The 20431-nt window shown below is 44.7% G+C and overlaps 1 protein-coding gene across 2 annotated transcripts in view; it reads right to left on the bottom strand.

Annotated features, from left to right (window-relative positions):
* The window catches only part of LOC137563016 (MOB kinase activator 1A), a 47646-nt gene that overhangs the window by 5191 nt on the left and 22024 nt on the right, over nt 1-20431 (bottom strand). For both annotated transcript variants that reach the window (XM_068274938.1, XM_068274937.1), the window contains exons 3-4: nt 18770-18863; nt 15358-15491 (exon numbers count right to left, since the gene is read on the bottom strand). In XM_068274938.1, the coding sequence (XP_068131039.1) occupies nt 15358-15491; nt 18770-18863 (228 nt within the window). The remainder of the gene's footprint in view (nt 1-15357; nt 15492-18769; nt 18864-20431) is intronic.

Genomic DNA, 20431 nt, shown 5'->3' with positions numbered 1-20431 from the left:
TGTCACTTCTGCACAGACAGCAGAGTGTACAGTGCAGGGCATACAATGCCACAAATCAGTCACATGACATGCAGCACCCTGCTGGCCTACCAACTACATCCATATGTACTTGTTCCATCATACAGTGGCTTGGAAAAGTATTCGGCCTCCTTGAAGTTTTCCACATTTTGTCACATTACTGCCACAAACATGAATTAATTTTATTGGAATTTCACGTGAAAGACTAATACAAAGTGCTGTACACGTGAGAAGGAGAACGAAAATCATACAGGATTCCAAACATTTTTTACAAATAAATAACTGCAAAGTGGGTTGTGTGTAATTCTTCAGCCCCCTTTGGTCTGAGTGCAGTCAGTTGCCCATAGACATTGCCTGATGAGTGCTAATGACTAAACAAAGTGCTCCTGTGTGTAATCTAATGTCAGTACAAATACAGCTGCTCTGTGACGGCCTCAGAGGTTGTCTAAGAGAATATTGGGAGCAACAACACCATGAAGTCCAAAGAACACACCAGACAGGTCAGGGATAAAGTTATTGAGAAATTTAAAGCAAGGTTAGGCTACAAAAAGATTCCCAAAGCCTTGAACATCCCACAGAGCATTGTTCAAGTGATCATTCAGAAATGGAAGGAGTATGGCACAACTGTAAACCTACCAAGACAAGGCTGTCCACCTAAACTCAAAGTTCAAACAAGGAGAGCGCTGATCAGAAATGCAGTCAGGAGGCCCATGGTGACTCTGGACCAGCTGCAGAGATCTACAGCTCAGGTGGGGGAATCTGTTCATAGGACAACTATTAGTCGTGCACTGCACAAAGTTGGCCTTAATGGAAGAGTGGCAAGAAGAAAGCCATTGTTAAAAGAAAAGCATAAGAAGTCCCGTTTGCAGTTTGCCACAAGCCATGTGTGGGACACAGCAAACATGTGGAAGAAGGTGCTCTGGTCAGATGAGACCAAAATGGAACTATTTGGCCAAAATGCAAAATGCTATGTGTGGCAGAAAACTAACACTGCACATCACACTGTGAACTTGGCCACGGTCCTGGAACCCCTTCAGGAAAATTAATCCTTGAACTGCCGGTGCTACGCCTCACTCAGGTCACCCACCTGAGGGTAGAATCATGCAAACAGTGAAGAGGCGGCACACAAAAGGCTTGCTATTTAAAGCATATATTGATCGAGCAACACTGCACATCACTCTGAACACACCACCCCAACTGTCAAATATGGTGGTGGCAGCATCATACTCTGGGTGTGCTTCTCTTCAGCAGGGACAGGGAAGCTGGTCAGAGTTGATGGGAAGATGGATGAAGCCAAATACAGGGCAATCTTGGAAGAAAACCTCTTGGAGTCTGCAAAAAAGACTTGAGACTGGGGCGGAGGTTCACCTTCCAGCAGGACAATGACCCTAAACATAAAGCCAGGGCAACAATGGAATGGTTTAAAACAAAACATATCCATGTGTTAGAATGGCCCAGTCAAAGTCCAGATCTAAATTCAATGGAGAATCTGTGGCAAGATCTGAAAACTGCTGTTCACAAACGCTGTCCATTTAATCTGACTGAGCTGGAGCTGTTTTGCAAAGAAGAATGGGCAAGGATTTCAGTCTCTAGATCTGCAAAGCTGATAGAGACATTCCCTAAAAGACTGGCAGCTGTAATTGCAGCAAAAGGGGGTTCTACAAAGTATTGATTCAGGGGGACTGAATAATTACGCACACCCCACTTTGCAGTTATTTATTTGTAAAAAATGTTTGGAATCATGTATAATTTTCGTTACACTTCTCATGTGTACACCACTTTGTATTGGTCTGTCACGTGGAATTCCAATAAAATGGATTCATGTTTGTGGCAGTAATGTGACAAAATGTGGAAAACTTCAAGGGGGCCGAATACTTTCGCAAGCCATTGTAAATACAAACACCCTGAACCTGCAATATAACTGTGCTTCCTCATCCTAGCAGCACGCTCCCCTCTGATCACTTAAAGGCTTCAGCAATACTTACACAAGGTAGGGATGATCAATGATGTGCACATACTTCTGAGATTATGCAAATATATGTAAATTTGTATGCACATATATGCAGCTTGAAAATGGACCAATCAAGTCCCGCACAGGTTTAAATTGCTTTGTCTAATTTCAAACTGCATCTATTTGCATAAAATGTACATACATTTGCATAAAAAAAGATGTATTTGCCCATCACTGATCATCCCTAATACTAGGACGAGAAACTGCAAGTCCCACAGTCACGTGACTGCTGCACTCCTAGCCAGAAGCAGCATGAGGAGCTTTCTGAGGACTTAAGGATACCCGAACCGACACGTGACATGATGAGATAGACATGTGTATGTACAGTGCCAGGTGCACAAATAACTATGCTGTGTTCCTTTTTTTTTCTCTGCCTGAAAGAGTTAAGTGTCAGGTGTGTAAGTGGCTGACTCGGTCCTGACAGGAAGTGACTACAGTGTGACCCTCACTGATAAGAAATTCCGTTTTATCTCTTCTCTTTCTTGCTCTCAGAAGCCATTTTCTGCTAGGAAAGTGTATTATAGTTGGAATTTCTTATCAGTGAGGGTCACACTGTAGTCACTTCCTGTCTGAGTAAGGACTGAGTCAGCCACTTGCATACCTGATATTTAACTCTTTCAGGCAGAGAAAGAAAAAAAGGAACACAGCATAGTTATCTGTGTGCTAGGCACTGTACAAGCACATGTCTATTGCACCATGTCACATGTCAATCCGGGTATCATTTAAGCCAGGGGTCCCCAACCTTCTATGGCCCGGGGACCACTTTCTGTCCAAATTTCTCTCCGGGGCCCGCCGGGGGGGGGGGGGGGGGTGGTTGTTGGGTGGTGGGGGAGGGGGAGAGAGGGTTCCTGGGGGGAGACAATGTCGTGCGCATCGGGTTACCGGGGGGGGGGGGGGGGGGGGCATAGCTAGCATAGTTGCCCCAGTATAGGAAGTTTAGTTGCCCCAGTATGGCTAGTACAGTTACCCCAGTATACCTAGTATAGTGCCCAGTAAACGTAGGTAGTGCCCCAGTATAGCTAGTATGCCCCAGTATAGCTAGTATAGTGCCCCAGTATAGCCAGTATGGCTAGTATAGTGCCCCAGTATGGCTAGTATAGTGCCCCAGTATGGCTAGTATAGTGCCCCAGTATGGCTAGTATAGTGCCCCAGTATGGCTAGTATAGTGCCCCAGTACAGCCAGTATAGTGCCCAAATATAGCTAGCATTGTGCCCCAGTATAGCTAGCATTGTGCCCCAGTATAGCTAGCATTGTGCCCCAGTATAGCTAGCATTGTGCCCCAGTATAGCTAGCATTGTGCCCCAGTATAGCTAGCATTGTGCCCCAGTATAGCTAGCATTGTGCCCCAGTATAGCTAGCATTGTGCCCCAGTATAGTAGCCCCCGCCCACACCCCTCCTCCTGCGGCCGCCGCTGCAGTTACCTTTGCCGGCGGTCTCTTTACATTCCCCCCTCTCTCTCTCGCCGGAGTGTGAGTCACAGAAGCGCGCCCCGCGGCTGCTGTGATTGAGAGGGAAGAAGCAGGAAAGAGAGAGCGGTTCCCATAGTAACGGCGCGCCGCTACAGGAAGCCGCTCTGTCTCTCCTGCTTCCTCCCTCTCACACGCTGGCAAAAGAGAGAGAAGGGGAATATAAGAGACCAAGCGGCCGCCAAAGGTAACAGCAGCGGCGGCCGCGGAGGGGGACGGGCGGAGGGGGCAGGCAAGAGGACAGTCCTGCCCAACTGAAAACGTCCTGCGGACCACCAGTGGGCCGCGGGCCACAGGTTGGGGATCCCTGCTTTAAGCCACAGCATTAGCACTGTCCTTACTGGTATCAGAGCATGCATCTGTGCTGGACTCAAACACAGCCTTAAGAAAGTGAAACCGGTCAAGTTGTGTGAAACTAGCCCACCTACTAACTACCATATTTTTCGGACTATAAGATGCTCCTGACTATAAAATGCACCTAGGTTTACAGGACAAAAACCAAGGGAAAAAAATATACTAAACCTGGTGCATCCGTGGTGAAGGAGCATCCTGTGGATTATGCCCCCTTTGTACCTCTTGTATCTTTGTGTCCTTCTGTGTCGCCCATGTGTCGTCCTCCTATGCCCCTTTGTGTCCCCGTGTCCTCCTCTGCATGGGGACAGTACAGGGAGTCCCCTTGTACCTCATGTCTCCTCCTGTCCCCCTTGTGCCCTCCTGTGTCCACCTCTGTCCCCCTCTGTGCCCTTTGTGTCCTCCTCTGCATGGGCACAGTACAGGGGGTCCCTGACATTGCGTCGGGTTGGACGTTCATATTGACAGGTGTTTACAAGTCAGGAACTCCCTGCATTTGGACTAGAAGAAGCAGTGACTTTTTCCTCACTTTTGGGGGAAGAAAAAGTGAGTCTTATAGTCCAGAAAATACAGTATAAAGCTCGCCTAAATCCAAAACTGGACTGGGTACATTCTAATAGCAGTTAGGATGTTAAACAAGAACTATAACATTTAGTAAAATACAGTCAGTTATCAGGATACCCATTTTACGTTAAATATCCTGGTTTCAGCATCAGAAACACTTCCCATAGCTATATATTGCTGTATCATAATCTGTAGCCCCGTCCTCTCAGTGATGTCTCGCCTAGGCTGATTAGCTATACTCCCTTCTCCCAGTGAACTTTGGGAGACCAGGTGATTTTTCTATTCAGCTCAGAACACACAACCTTTCCTCAGTGATGCACCTACCAGCAGTAAAGAATAATAATCTGAACTACGCCTGAACGATTTTAAGAAAAGATTGAATTGCACGATTTCTGTCAGAAATTGCAATTTCGATTAGATTCACAATTTTCTTAAAATAAAGCTTTAGCACTAAATTCACAGTGTACACCATGTACTTCAGCCAGTTATCAAGCCTGAAATTGAAACCATTTTAGTATTAATCAGAGTCCGCTCACTAAGCTCCTTTATCAAATGCACAGTACGCCAGGCCAGGCCAGCACACAAAAGCTTTGCACAGATCAATGAGATCACCATGCTGTTTGCCTCAATCAGAATTCTGCCGCGCAAAGGAGGCGGGGCCGGAGCTGTGACAATTCCATTTCCTAAGCCTAAACACTTGATTACTGGCCACACTGTTTTTGACTGACAGGCCCAGCTGGAGTGAGAGCTGATGACACACTAGCACCTAGCGTGTCATCAGCTCTCACTCTCACTGGAGGGAGAGGGAAAACAAGTGAGATCCTGTGGGCGGAGTCTGCCACCCACCCAGCTGATGACACGCTGGGAGCACTGTTGGAGGCATAGGGAAACGAGTGAGAGCCTGCAAGAGGCGCCCGCCCACCTCATGACACGCTAGGCAAAGTAGGAGGGCAAGAGAGCCGATGACGGAGGAGGACACAGCATGAGAAAGGAGTTAGCGAGCCACCGCCGGGAAAAAAAGAGACGATGAGCCGCTGCTACTTGTACATAGAGTGGCAAGTTGAAGTGCACAGTGGGAGGGCGCGGGATATCGGCAAAAAACGCTGCTCTGACTATCACGGAATCACCATTTCAGTCATCGCGATGCAAAACCGATAAATCATTCAGGACTAATCTAAACCTTTGTATAGCAGGTTTCTCCTGTCGGACTGGCAACTGTTATGGGTTCCCATAACAGCTGCAGCCACTGGGACGCGCTCGAGAGGCAACCCCACAGTGTTAGGATGTTGCTGCCTGTGATACATTTCAGAATGCAAATTGGGGCAGGAAAGATAAAATGGGTAAACAGTAGTTTTACTAATTATGGTATTTTAAGTACAGTTCCTCTAAGTGCATATAAATATAGCACAGATGAAAACTGCTGGACAGAGTACGTTTCCTGTGTGCTTGCATGTGCAGTACAGCCTGCCTCTCATCCTCTCTGGATCAGCTGGTGGACAGTCAATTATGACCAGCATTCCTGCATTACAGTAGAAAGCATTGGTTGATTCACCAAACTTCTCATGAATTACTTGTGTCATCTTATGAATTACCTCTCCTAATATAGAGCTTGACATTTCTATTGAGTACCTAGCTGGCTCTCCAGCTGTTAAAGAACTACAAGTCCCACAATGCATTTGCCTTTATGAATCATGACTATCAGACTCTTGCAATGCATTGTGGGACTTGTAGTTCCTTAACACATGGGAAAGCCAAGTTTACAGATCGCTGCCACATACTAACTTTTAAGATCTCAAACTACACATTAACTATGTACGAATTTGTATTTCTACTATTGAAGGTCATGACTGTACAGTGTCTTGAATTTCTCATGTATTTTTGTTCCCCAATATTTGTTTTGTACTATGTACAGCGCTACGGAAGATGTTCGTGCTATATAAATTATTATTAATAATAATAAACCGTAAAGCAGCTCCACTACAGAGGCCAAATCCTGGCAACAGCTACAGGCAACTGCCAGCCTGCTACACATGAGAAAGATATCCGCCCAAGAACTGCTAGAACACTTGACGGAAAACGTGTGAAATAAGAATTGGGATACTTCGACAGTGCTTTGTTAGGGCCCTTTTCCATTTGTGGAGTAATGCAAATGCGGCCACCTAGCATCACTTCCACTGCTGGCCGCGTCACATCCGCATTGGAAGATGTGGAAGTGTATGGAGGGAACAGCGGGCGGATACGGCTGTGCGAGAATCTGCAGCATGCTGCAGATTCTCGGATTGCTCCGCACACAATGCACGGAATGGAAACTGTTCCATTCCCGTGCATTGGGATCAGGACACCCGTGGTGTGATGCAGCCATGTAGCCGCATCGCACCGCATATAATGGAAATGGGCCCTAAAAGTTTGTTCTAGTAAGGCGTGCTTCCCTTAAAGAGACACGGAAGGGGGAAAAAAATGATATAATGATTTGTATGTGTAGTACAGCTAAGAAAAAAAATATTAGCAGCAGAGACACAAGTCTAATAGTTTCCAGTACAGAAAGCGTTAAGAAACTCCAGTTATCTATACAATAGAGCCATTGAGCTCCATGACTTTCAAAGTCGCAGAGAGCTCTGCCTTCTGAAGGATGTTATCTCAACTGTCAGTCACTGTATTGTTTTTTTTTTCTGCAGAGGACAGGTCAATAGTTCACCGACCTGCTCTGTAAAATCATTTAGAATGCTGAGTAGTGTGTAAACTGTAATTATTAGAGAATGATGCAATGTTATAAAAAACACTATATAACTGAAAATAAAAATATGAGAAGATTTTCTTTGCTTGTTCTAGTAATTATCCGTACTACACAACCAATTCATCATAATTTTTTTTCGCTTCAGTGCCTCTTTAAAGAGGAGCTGTCAGCCATATGATCTCAGAAAAAAAACATAAGTAGATAAATACTTGCTCTACTTACATAACATATGTATTGCACTGTCCGCGTTTTGATATTAGTGATTTTTCTACAGCAAAGAAAAAAAAAAATCTCTTAGCATTTCCCATTTTAACTGTGGCTATTTTGAAGCCAATCCTTATGTCATTTCCTTTTACTCTGTGCCTGATTGTGTATGCATTGCCTGCCCTCCACTATAGAAAGTGCCTTGTCTCAGCATGAGAAATATTGGCCAGTCAGAGAGGAACAGGAGGTGTAGGAGGGGAAACAGGCGGGAAAGAGGCTTCAGCCAATCAGGCTGCATTAGTTAAGTCTGAGGGGAAAGTGGAAACGCAAAAAAAAAATAAAAAAAAAAATTGACAACCCAGCATGCTTTGCAACTTCCTTTGAGTGTACCAAATAAGAGTCAGGTAAACTGGGGAATGATCATTTATCAACAAGAAAATGAAAGTTATTTTAACTTTTGGATTGCCTGGTTAGCATCCTTATTACTTGTTTAGCAGATAAAAATAAATAAATTGATTTTATGCCAACACTTACACTTTAACAAGCAGATCTTCCCCTTTCCTGCCCATTGCCAGCCCCTGAATCCACATCACTACAGAAGGCTTCTCCCTCTGTGTGCACTACTTCAGCACCAGACTAGTGCCGGTGTGTAACGGTGCTCACAGCACAGAGGGAGAGTTTCTACGTGCTGCACCACTGCAGGCAAGAGGAGGTAGTAAGTCAGCATGATGGCTATCGGGAATACAAACTCTATATGTCAGGCGAATGCTGCGTGGACCTAGCTGAGCGTGAGAGCTCTCTGCATATGCTCAGATCTAATGAGCTCTCATGCACGGCTTTTTGTGAGAACGTACGCCGCTCTAACCTGAAGTACTACGGGGGTCGCAGCCATCTTGGAGAGAGGCAAAAATGAAACTATTTTATACTGTAAGTCTAAGACAGTGGCGGAGAGCGCCAAAATTAAGATGAATGAGGTCCTGATTAGTATAGAAACCAGGTGATATGTTTATTTAATAACATTTTATATGGGTGACATCTGCTTTAAACCAAGTGTGCAGAGAAATACATGAATGCTTAAGAATAAGATCCATACAGGCAGCTGCTGCAGGCACCCAAATGGCACCCACTAATGATACAATCTTAATAAAGTAGCATTTTCAACAAAGTTGAAAATACTGAAGGATACTTTAGGTCAGGGGTGCCCATTGAGTAGATGGTGATCTACCGGTAGAGATTGCAAAGAACTTCACAGTAGATCCAGACCGCATTACATTTTCCCATCTGTATATACCACTGAGCTCCTAAAATTGTTCATAGGTAGATCATTTTGACTTGCTTATTTTTAAAAGTAGCTCACAAGACGAAAATGTGTGGTCACCTCTGCCTTAGGTAGTCCCTCTGTTCCTGTGCATGCTGCAACACAGCCCACTGTACATTACTGAAGCCACACAACGCAACATTTCCAGAGCTCTGGGAACCCACAACAGTGACCAGGGGCTACTACTTTACAGCTGTTTTATGACTCCACTTGTGTATTCACATGAGCTCTAAGTAAAGGTGCATACACACATCAGACTATGGTCTTTGGAAAATGAAAGATCACAGACCAATCTTACCACCCTTCATGTAGTATGAGAGCCATACTCTACACAGTCTTTTCTATAGAGCTGAACTCCACATCAGAAAAAAATCTTTGCAAGATGCTGCACACACAGATGCTGTACAGACACAAAAGATCAGTATCTGCAAAAGATCTGTTCCTGCCAAAAATCCGTTCCTGCAAATTGCAATGATAGTCTATGAGATCTGCAGATCATCATACACACATGATTTAACTGACATTCATCTGCAGATCAGATCCACCAGGATGGATTTTCAGATCTGCGGATGATTGCTTGATCTGCAGATGAATGTCAGTTAAATCCTGTGTGTATGATGATCTGCAGATCTCATAGATTATCATTGCAATTTGCAGGAATGGATTTTTGGCAGGAACAGATCTTTTGCAGATACTGATCTTTTGTGTCTGTACAGCATCTGTGTGTGCAGCATCTTGCAAAGATTTTTTTCTGATGTGGAGTTCATCTCCATAGAAAAGACTGTGTAGAGTATGGCTCTCATACTACATAAGGGTTGTAAGATTGGTCTGTGATCTTTCATTTTCCAAAGACTATAGTCTGATGTGTGTATGAGCCTTAAAGGGATACTGTTAGGGGGGGGGGGGGGGGGGGGGGGGTCGGGGGAAAATGAGCTGAACTTACCCGGGACTTCTAATGATCCCCCGCAGACATCCTGTGTTGGCGCAGCCACTCACCGATGCTCCGGCCCCGCCTCCAGTTCACTTCTGGAATTTCTGACTTTAAACTCAGAAAACCACTGCGCCTGCACACCCGTGTCCTCGCTCCCGCTGATGTCACCAGGAGTGTACTGCGCAGACACAGACCATACTGGGCCTGCGCTGTGCGCTCTTGATGACATCAGCGGGATCGAGGACACGGCAACGCAGGCGCAGTGGTTTTCAGACTTTAAAGTCAGAAATTCCAGAAGTGAACCGGAGGCGGGGCCGGAGCATCGGTGAGTGGCTGCGCGGGCACAGGATGTCTGCGGGGGACCATTAGAAGCCCCGGGTAACTTCAACTCATTTTCCCCTGACCCCCCTACAGTATCCCTTTAAGCCAAGTGAGCAGAACGAAGTGTGGTTGGCAAATCCCAGCTGTGATAAGCGGCTATAGAGTGCATGTGCCAGTGATGTGTGGACAAAGGTCATCTAATAGGAGGAAGAACACATATCAGCAACAAAAAGCAGAACTAACATATAATAAACAACCCTGATGCAGGATCTCTTCTCATGACACAAATTGTCATTACAAAATGTATTCAGACAGAATATATGTTAATACCATTGTATATATGCATGTAAGGAATGTATGTGATAAATACTATATTATGTATGCATGTATGTATGTTGCGGATTGTCAAAGTGCCCTCCAGGCTGTTAAAGCGGACCTGAACTCAGAATTTCCTCTCCGCTCTAAAAGATACGCAACAGCATAACCTTTAAAGAAAAGAATTTCTTTGTTACAGCTGATACAAGTCCTGTAATGAATCTGCAGTGATTCTATTTCCTGCTTTCACGGAAGCAGACATATTAACATCCTGTGTTCACAAGTTACCTCTCTGCCGTGGCAGTCAGCTGACACAGCAGAGGGATCAAATTACAACTTGTGATTAGACACAGATGAGGGAGAATTAGACAGGCTAAGCTCTCTAAATACATATAGGGTGCATTTCTATAGGTTTTCATTCTGTCCTGTGCAAGAGTTCAGGTCCACTTTCAGAAAAAAACTCTTCATGCCTGAAGAACAGACTGATTCAATTCCATATAGAGCACAGAACATTCCTAGCTTCCATTTCAGGTCGCTAAATAGAAGGCCTCTGCCTCCCAGACCTGCCCTAAGTGTCACGTTGATGCATCCTCCTCTTATCTACCGTCGTTTGGCCTGCTCACCTGGGCTCTTTTTGGTACCAAATTAAAAAAATGTCTACATGACAAAATGGGCTGCCCCATTTCTTGTGAACCTGGCGCTGTGTATACTTGCTATTTTTCCAGACAATGTGGCTAAGTGTCAGTTCTCACTTTCAATAAAAACATATTCGTTCGGTAAACTTTCTGGGGCAGACAAAAACGTATGAACAGAGCGTACTATTAAAAATATTGGCCATCTTGACTTGCAAATAAAACTGCGTTTGATACCCGGTATGTTCCTGAAAACTGAACGGAGGGTGTGAACTTAGCGTGTTTTTCCGCAGACCAGATCCCCACGGAAAAAATGAAAACCAATGTGAAAACATTTTCCGCTCCCACACAGACCTTTACGCTTAGAGGAACTCCAGTAAAAATATTGTAATAAAAAAGTGCTTCATTTTTACAATAATTATGTATAAATGATTTAGTCAGTGTTTACCCATTGTAAAATCTTTTAAATCCCTGATTTATATTCTGACATTTATCACATGGTGACGTTTTTACTGCTGGCAGGTGATGTAGCTGCTGTATGCTGTTTTAACAGTTGGAAACAGCTGTAAACAGCCATTTCCCACAAGGCAACAAGGTTCACAGACAGGAAACTGCCAGAAGTACCTCGGTACTCAGAGCTTCTTGTGGGAGGGGTTTCACCACAATATCAGTCATACAGCGCCCCCTGATGGTCTGTTTGTGAAAAGGAATAGATTCTCATGTAAAAGGGGGTATCAGCTACTGATTGGGATTAAGTTCAATTCTTGGTCGGAGTTTCTCTTTAAACTGTATTCCAAAGCATATTGCCTCAATTTCCTGCTCCTTCCCCCAGCGCCATCTTTGTGGGCTTCCTGTTTATCAAGCAGGGCTACAAATATGCCTACCAAGTGGCATTTCAATGTGGAGGACCAGATATTGGCTGTCCAGGACCACTCAAAGCTCTGACAAACATCCTCAGTACAGCGACCTGCACCATTGCAAGTTAGTTTGGGAGGATATCACCAAGCAGTTTCTCAAGGACTAGGATATTGTGAACTACCAAAACCACTCCCAAACCCCTCCTAAGTACATTAACAAGGCCTAATATATGGTTAACATATTGCTTGATAGAGCATAACCACTCACTTCCTATTGCACACACACAAAAAAAAAAAAAAAAGACATTACCATAATAATTAAAAACACCCATAAGGAAGTACATGTTTCTGCTATATGTTTAAACATACTGGAAACTAGCTACAAATAACACAAAACTGTTATAAACGGATCAGTTTTCAAAACAAACAAACAAAAAAAAAATCCGTTTTAAATGGATCCACTGCATGTGTGAACCGGCTTCTAAGTCCATAAAGACTATTCTATTTAAAAGCCTGTTTTATGCCAAACAAGAGATTGTGCAAGGTGACTTTCAGACATTCCCCTTCCTTTGATAGTTGGAAGCAACGCATAGAGAGCAGCCTTCCATTTAAAAGAAAGTTACTGTATACCCACAGAGGTGATTTAAAGGAGTCATCAGGCAAACAGTCCTAGGTAAAACAAGCATTGCTGCGTGTCACTCAACCTTTTTTTTGCGCTGAAATCGCATCCTCTGTTCCCTTGTGCAGCTGCTCAGTTTGCTGTATTTCACTCCAGTCGGGGACCCGATCTCGAGGTCAGGCTCCCCCGCAACCCGAAATACTTGGTCCCCGCAGGAGTAGTTTACAGTATGGAACGCTGGTGCAGTTGGCACACAGTATGTATACGTACGCTTACCCACGTCTGCGCACGCAATAGCCAAACCCTGCGCTTCATTCTCCACCCACCAAACCCTCCCTTCAACTGTGTGGAGGCTGATAAAAGCCCATCTGTTGGTGACCATTTTGGTAAACCATTGACGCTAATAAATTCACTTTGTATCCAATCAAGAAGTAGCAGTATGCAACTGGCACTCACATGCAGACTTAAAGAGAAACCGTAACCAAGAATTGAACTTCACCCCAATCAGTAGCTGATACCCCATTTCCCACAAGAAATCTATTCATTTTCTCAAACAGATCATCAGGGGCTCTGTATGGCTGATATTGTGGTGAAGCCCCTCCCACAGTGTGATGTCAGCGCCTCACAGCACTGAGGTACTGACATCACACTGTGGGAGCCTTGTTGCATTGTGGGAAATAAAAGCTGTTTACAACTGCCAAAAAAGCAAGCAGCATCTCATTCCAGTGACATCCCCTGCCAGCGGTAAAAATGTCACCATGTGATAAATGTCAGAATGCAAATCAGTGAGAGGAAAGATTTTACAATGGGCATACACTGACTAAATCATTTATACATAATTATTGTAAAAATTAAACACTATTACATTATTTTCACTGGAGTTCCTTTTTAAATAGCACGCTGAATCCTGGATACAAACCGTGCTCACCACCCAAGAACAATCCAATTTCAAGGTAGAAAGAAGTAAAGCAGGTTGGGCACCGCTTGCAGTAATCCAGTATTAGTTTAATCCAGCAAGGTACATCATTAAGTTAAAGGGGCACTATGGTGAAAAAATGTAAAATTTAAATTATTTGCAAACATCTACAAATAAGAAGTATGTTTTTTCCAGAGTAAAATGAGCCATAAATTGCTTTTCTATTATGCTGCTGTCAATTACAGTAGGTAGTAGAAATCTGACAGAAACGACAGGTTTTGGACTAGTCCATCTCTTCATAGGGGATTTTCAGCAAGGCTTTTATTCTTTATAAAGATATTCCCTAAAAAGGATTTAAACAATGATGCCGGCCAGCTTCCCTGCTCCCTACACAGCTTTTTGGCAGTTGGACAGAGCAACTGCCATTCACTAAGTGCTTTTGAAAATAAATAAATCCCTGATAATCCCCCATGAAGAGATGGACTAATCTAAAACCTGTCGCTTCTGTCAGATTTCTATTACCTACTTAACCTTCCTGGCGGTAAGCCCGAGCTGAGCTCGGGCTATGCCGCGCAGGAAGATATCTCAGCCCCTGATGGAGCGATTTGCTCCATTTAAAATGCTGTACGCGCAGCTAGCACTTTGCTAGCCGCGCGTACAGCTTGATCGCCGCCGCTCTGCGGCGATGGCCCGTACGCAGCGGCGCAAGAGGGCCCCCCCCCCCCCGCCAGAGCCCTGCGCTGCCCGGACCAATGAGTTCCGGGCAGCGCTATGGGCTGGATCGGAGGTGTCTGACGTCAGGACGTCGGCTGACGTCCATGACGTCATTCCGATCGTCGCCATGGCGACAGGAGAAGCCAAACAGGGGAGCGCGTTATATACGCGTTCCCCTGTTTGCTATTGATGCCGGCGACGATCGCACTAGAGGGACACATGCGCCCTCTAGTGGTGTTTCATGTAGCTACCACTCTGGTAGCTTTACATGAAACACAAAAAAAAAAAAATTTAAAAAAAAAGGATTTTTGCCATTTTGGCAAAAAAAATTAACCGCCAGGAGGGTTAAGTGACAGCAACATAGGAGAAACGTAATTTATGGCTCTTTTTACTCTGGAAAAAAAAATGTACTTATTTGTATGTGTTTGCACAGATTTTATACTTTTTTGCCATAGTGCCCCTGTTAAATACAATGAAGTGAAAGGGCCGGCCTAACAGCTGTTTTGCAGGTCTACCTTCTTCTTCAGAGGCCAAAGGAAGAAGCAGGGAGACCTGCAAAACAGCTGTTAGGCCGGCCCTTTCACTTCATTGTATGTAACTCTGTACCTTGCTGGATTAAACTAATGTTGGATTACTGCAACCGGTGACCAACCTGCTTTACTTCTTTCTACCTTGAAATTCACATTGTATGCCTGCAATCTTAGCTATACAAGGCTGATACTGTTTTTCGTTTTATTGAAGGTACCTCTATGCATTGATTTGTTCAAACATTCACCTATGTAGGACAGGCATTTATGTTGGCAAATGGTACACTTTTCTTCTATTTCAGCCTCTACGTGCTGATTATTCATTTAACCTTTTTTCTTTATATTATCCACACTTGCTTGTTCATGCTGTGTAATATTCAATAAAGCTGTTTTTTGTATTACAAATAAAATGCACAAAACCAATCAGTTTGGTCAGATTTTGACTGCTTCCTTTTTGGGCTGTAGTGGTCCTTTAACTGTGAGAAGCTCCGCCAGGTAGTTTACAGTTCAACTGCCAAGATGTCATAAAGCAGTAGATAAGCATTTATAGTCAGTAAGCACCTCTCAAAGCAGTCACCACCTGAACGATTTATTCAACTTCCCCTTGCCAGGTCCCTCACCCTTTGGCCTGCAAGTCGAGAGACCAACAGACTAAATTAACCAAATTGTAGCCTGCATGATGAGAACAATCTAGAATAAAACTTTACATAAGCAGGAAAACACAATAAAAGCAGCTGATTTACTTACAGGCAAGCTACCACCCACAGAAACATAATTTACCAGAGAACCATCAAACATTTCTAACAATACAAGCGTACACACTAAACATCTTATACTAGGGTTTCAGTTTAGCTTACCAATCTTGGAAGGGAACAGGGTCTCATCATCGAGCTGGTCTTGGACCCAAGTCATCAGATAATCAATGTACTTGGGAGCCGAACACTTGATGGGCTTTTTTATGTTGGTCCCATCTGCCCAATGGTACTCATACCTGGAAGATATTGGTGGTAAATTAGGTTATCTCACATACCACTAAATTACCAGTAAAATGTCTGCATACACCAACAGTTGACCCCGCTTTACAATTTACCTTAAAAAAAAAGTCTAAGTGAATAGCAGGTAAATCCCACCGCAGCAGAGATCAATAATGCACTATTAACACCCGAGTGTATTCTGCAACAAGAGCTGCACAGAAATAAAGTCTAATCTGCATTTCTGTACAAACACTGTCACGAAAGCAACCTCTTGTCAAAGAGCTAATGTAGCTGTGCTCTAAGTGGACCTTTGCTAGCACAGGTCTGCATAGTAGTGGTACTACTAGCTTACATAGAGATGTGCCAGAGAACAAGGCGTGAAATAAAAGGGGAGGACAGACTGGACCTAAGGTGTAGAAGAGGGAAATTAAGGAATAGGAAATGGGTGGGTTATTTTATGGGATAGCATTAGATGGATATGACTAAACTTCATGGTGGGAAAATTAAAGGGCAAATGTGGTGAGAGGGATATGGAAGCTGCCATATTTATTTCATATTAAACAATACCAGTTGCCTGGCTGTCCTACTGATCCTCCGCCTCCAATGCTTTCAGCCATATACCCTGAACAAGCATGCAGCAGATCAGACATTGTCGGATCTGACTTGATTAGCTGCATGCTGGTTTCTGGTGCGATTCAGACACTACTGCAGCAAAATAGATCAGCAGGGCTGCCAGGCAAATGGTATTGTTTAAACGGAAATAAATATGGCAGCCTTCATATACTTATCACATCAGGTTCCCTTTAAGGCGTACCTGAAGGGAAGATTGTATTAAAAATGAGATATTTGAGTAGTGGGAAGCCTCTGTGCAGTCTAGAGCCTAGCTTCTCAACACATGTCAAGGCAGGTGATTTGGGCACCGAACTAGACCACAATGTTAATTGTTGCTATAGCAGTGCCAATGTATAATTTGCGCGCTGTTCGTATAGCTGGTGCAAGGTAACGTGAAGGAGATGGTTAATAGTAGGAGTAGGTAGAGGGAGGGTTAGTGTGAGAGGTAGGTTAGGTAAAGTGATAGAATATTAGCAATATTGTTGATAATCTACTAGCGGCTTCGCTCGACTCCCACATTTCCCAGCGTCCTTTCTGAATGCATGCGGTGTATATATACACCCACTTTAGTTGACCTAAGGCAGGGGTCACTAACTCGCAGCCCGCGAGCCATTTGCGGCCCTCGATACAATATTTTGTGGCCCTCGCAGGCAAAAGCTTCCTTATAGTTCGCTTCAGTGCTCCCAAGTAATCCGCCGCATCCCCGCCGCTAAACGAGGGCTGCAGAGCCCCCAAATCACCCGGGGGGCAATCCGCCGACATTTCCTGGAAGAGGCAGAGCTTTCAGCTTCAGCTCTGCCCCTCCTGACGTCAATCGCGGCGAATCACCGCCTCTTCCCGCCCCTCTCCAGAGAGGGGTGGGGAGAGGCGGCGATGCGCCGTGATTGACGTTAGGAGGGGCAGAGCTGAAGCTGAAAGCTCTGCCCCTTCCAGGAAATGCCGGGCGATTTGGGGGCTCTGCAGCCCTCGTTTTGCAGCGGGGACACGGCGGATTACTTGTAATGGGAGCACTGAAGCGAACTATAAGGTAAAATAGGTAAAATAGTTCGTTTCAGTGTGAATTTGAAATAAAAATCAATGCAAGGGAGTGTGTGAGTGTGTGTGTGTGTGTGTGTGTGTGTGTGTGTGTGTGTGTGTGTGTGTGTGTGTGTGTGTGTGTGTGTGTGTGTGTGTGTGTGTGTGTGTGTGTGTGTGTGTGTGTGTGTGTGTGTGTGTGTGTGTGTGTGTGTGTGTGTGTGTGTGTGTGTGTAATCCCTTATGCGGCCCAGCCTCATCCTGACTTTGCCTCCTGCGGCCCCCAGGTAAATTGAGTTTGAGACCCCTGTCCTAAGGGGTCTTAAACTCGTCATAGCCAATCTATTATATTCTACTATAATCAATTTTGAGATGAAAAAAATGGCAAACCATGTATAAATGGACATTCATAAGTGTTTATAGTTACTTACAAGCATCAAGGAGTGTTTGAAGAGTATTCATACACAATTATGAAGTACTCTTATGTAATATGTTTGGTTCAGGGGTATTTGTGATGTTTCTTACAGCGAGGCACTTGGTCAACAGTCATTGATAGAAAGGTACATGCTGTAATAGTGTTGAGAAGCACTAGAGGCTTCCCCTGATCCACTTACACTCCAGCATTCCAGCGCTGGCTCCCTCTGAACATATTCCACAAGGACTCATAAGATCTTTTTGATGGCCAACTAAGGGTTCATTTTTCTTCTTCCTGCAGACCTGAATCCCGGCAGCCACCACTACCAAATGATCAGCTTTTTCTCACTTAAGATACTGGAGTGGAGGAGCCACCTCCTTCTGGGCTGTGTATATGTAGAGACTTATGACTGTGGACATGTATAGAATGTTATGCATTTGCAATGCTGTGGTGAGGTAAAGACTGGGTGGGGAAAATTGCTGCAGTATAATTACAGGGTCAGCTTGTAGGAATGCATTTTTACATTAAACTGTAAAGAACTGGGAGCTTCACCTGAAGGGCAACATTTAAGCCCTTCCTCATGAAGGATCATACGGATTTCCAGCTCTCTACAGTTTTTTTTTTCTTCTCCTCGACTATGGTGGAGATCATTTGAGTCTCCAAAATGACCTCCAAGCCCCAACTCCTTCTGGTATTCAACTCTATGGAAAGTTAAGGGGCGTGGCATTGATTGAATTGCAGTTTCATGTCAGTGGAATGCATGCAGGCAGATATGATCATATGAAAACCATTTATTTTATCACATCCCATAAGTGGCAGGTTACACATGACTGGAAGTGCAACCTGCCAGTTACATCAGTAACTGCCAGTTATAAGGGTGCATAAACACCCACAAAGCAAATTGATCAGGACTACATCCCTCAGGCGGCAGCTCAAGAGACGAGTGCTGTACAGGCTACAGGAGAACGACGCATCTGTAACTATGGGGAAGGAGGGACCATAGAACAGTGCACAGTGAAGCAGCAACCAGCAGGAGGGGAAAGGAGGAGAACATTGTGCTCGGGGTCCTTGTCATTTGAAGAGCCGGCATTGTATATCTTAAAAGGAGCTCAGGGGACACCTATACACATGCCAGATTCTCAGCTGAGACAGTTACAAATGGCTGCCTCAGCCGAGTATTGTATAGCGTGTGTATGCATTCTGTGACGCAGCTCCATTGTAATGAGACATGAGAATGATACAGCCAGTGCATACCTGGGTCCAGCTGACATGACGGAACAGCTGGTCTCTGTGCAGAACTCTGTGATGGTCCCATACAACATGTTGATCTGGTTGAAGAAATCCACAGCTGAACAAAAGGAAAAAATTAAAAACATTAAAGGATACCCAAAGTGACATGTGACATGATGATATAGACATGAGTATCAGGGCTGTGGAGTCTGTACAAAAATCCACCGACTCCTTTAAAAAAGACAACTGAAGTGAGAAGGATATGTAGACATACATATGTCATATTTATTCCCTTTAGGCTGGTTTCACACCAGGACGTTGCGTTTTAGGGGACGTTATGGTCGCATAACGTGCCCCTAACGCAACACCTGGTGCTCCCTGCTTTGGACGTCAGAGTGAGCCGCGTTGTGCAGCTCACTCTGGCGTTCGTGATGCCGTGATGCGCACTCTTGGACGCATGCGGCATCACGTGGTCCCGCCGGCCAATAGCCGCACAGAGCGGCCGCTCCAGGAAGTAAACACTGCACGTCACTGAGTGCAGTGAATATTAAATTAGCCATGTGCCTGGCCGCTCTCCGCTCCTCCCCAACGTTACTGAGCATGTGCAAACAGTCTAACGCGGCTCTGCCGCTTACAAAGTACAGCATGCAGTACGTTATATTATGGCGCAGCGTTACACTGTAACGCAACGTGGGCACTGTGAACAGCCCATTGATTTTTCATTGCTGTGCGGTGGGGTGCGTTACAGGCTGCTCTAACATGCGCCTGTAACGTCCCACTGTGAAACCAGCCTTAGACTAAAACTAGTCCTTGGTACTTGTAAAAAGGTACAGACTGGAACAAAGAACATTATCTGGCCCTAGGCAATGTAAGTGTGGGTACATGTAAAAGAGTGATGTGCAGGTACTCTGCAGGGGAATGAGGCGATTCTTCCTCTATTACACATTCTTCATGCACAATCTGAACCAGGATTATGGGCGATAGACAACAACTCTGTGTTCAATGTGCACAACATTCTCAATGGATTCTCTGCAGCTCTGTGGGGAGTGCATATGTAGAGTATTGTACTACTGTGTAACAAAGTAAACCTGAGACAGATGAAATTAAAGTTTTATACATACCTGGGGCTTCCTCTAGCCCCCTTCAGGCTAATCAGTCCCTCGCTGTCCTCTTCCGCCACCTGCATCTGCTGCTATGAGTTCAGGTACTTGAGCCAGTCTGGCGTAGTGCACATGCACACACTCCGCCGCCAGGAGCGTACTACACCTGCGCAGCACTATTGCGCAGGTGCAGAATGCTCCTGGCTGTAGGAGCGGCACGTGGCTGGACAGCGCTGACTGGCTGAATTACCGGGACTCAGCAGAAGATCCAGGTGGCAGAGGACAGAGAGAGACTGATTAGCCTGAAGGGGGTTGGTAGAAGCCCCAGGTATGTATAACACTTTTCATCCGTCTCAGGTACCCTTTAATTCGTAGTCACCAAACCAAATTTTAACAACATATCAAATTATTTGATTTCATGAGCAAAGAGTGCATACATTTGCATAAACCAGCATCAGCGCAGAATTATTTCCATCTCATTGACCATCTCCATTAGGGACACGGCTACACATCAGGCTTTATTCTTACAGCACAGATGTTATTTAGCATATAGGAGATTCCGGTGTACACATCATATATACTGTGC

Source organism: Hyperolius riggenbachi, chromosome 3 (genome assembly GCF_040937935.1).
Source record: "Hyperolius riggenbachi isolate aHypRig1 chromosome 3, aHypRig1.pri, whole genome shotgun sequence".
NCBI classification, from domain to species: domain Eukaryota; kingdom Metazoa; phylum Chordata; class Amphibia; order Anura; family Hyperoliidae; genus Hyperolius; species Hyperolius riggenbachi.
Note: the sequence above shows the minus strand (reverse complement) of the source record. Positions and strands in the feature narration are given on the sequence as shown.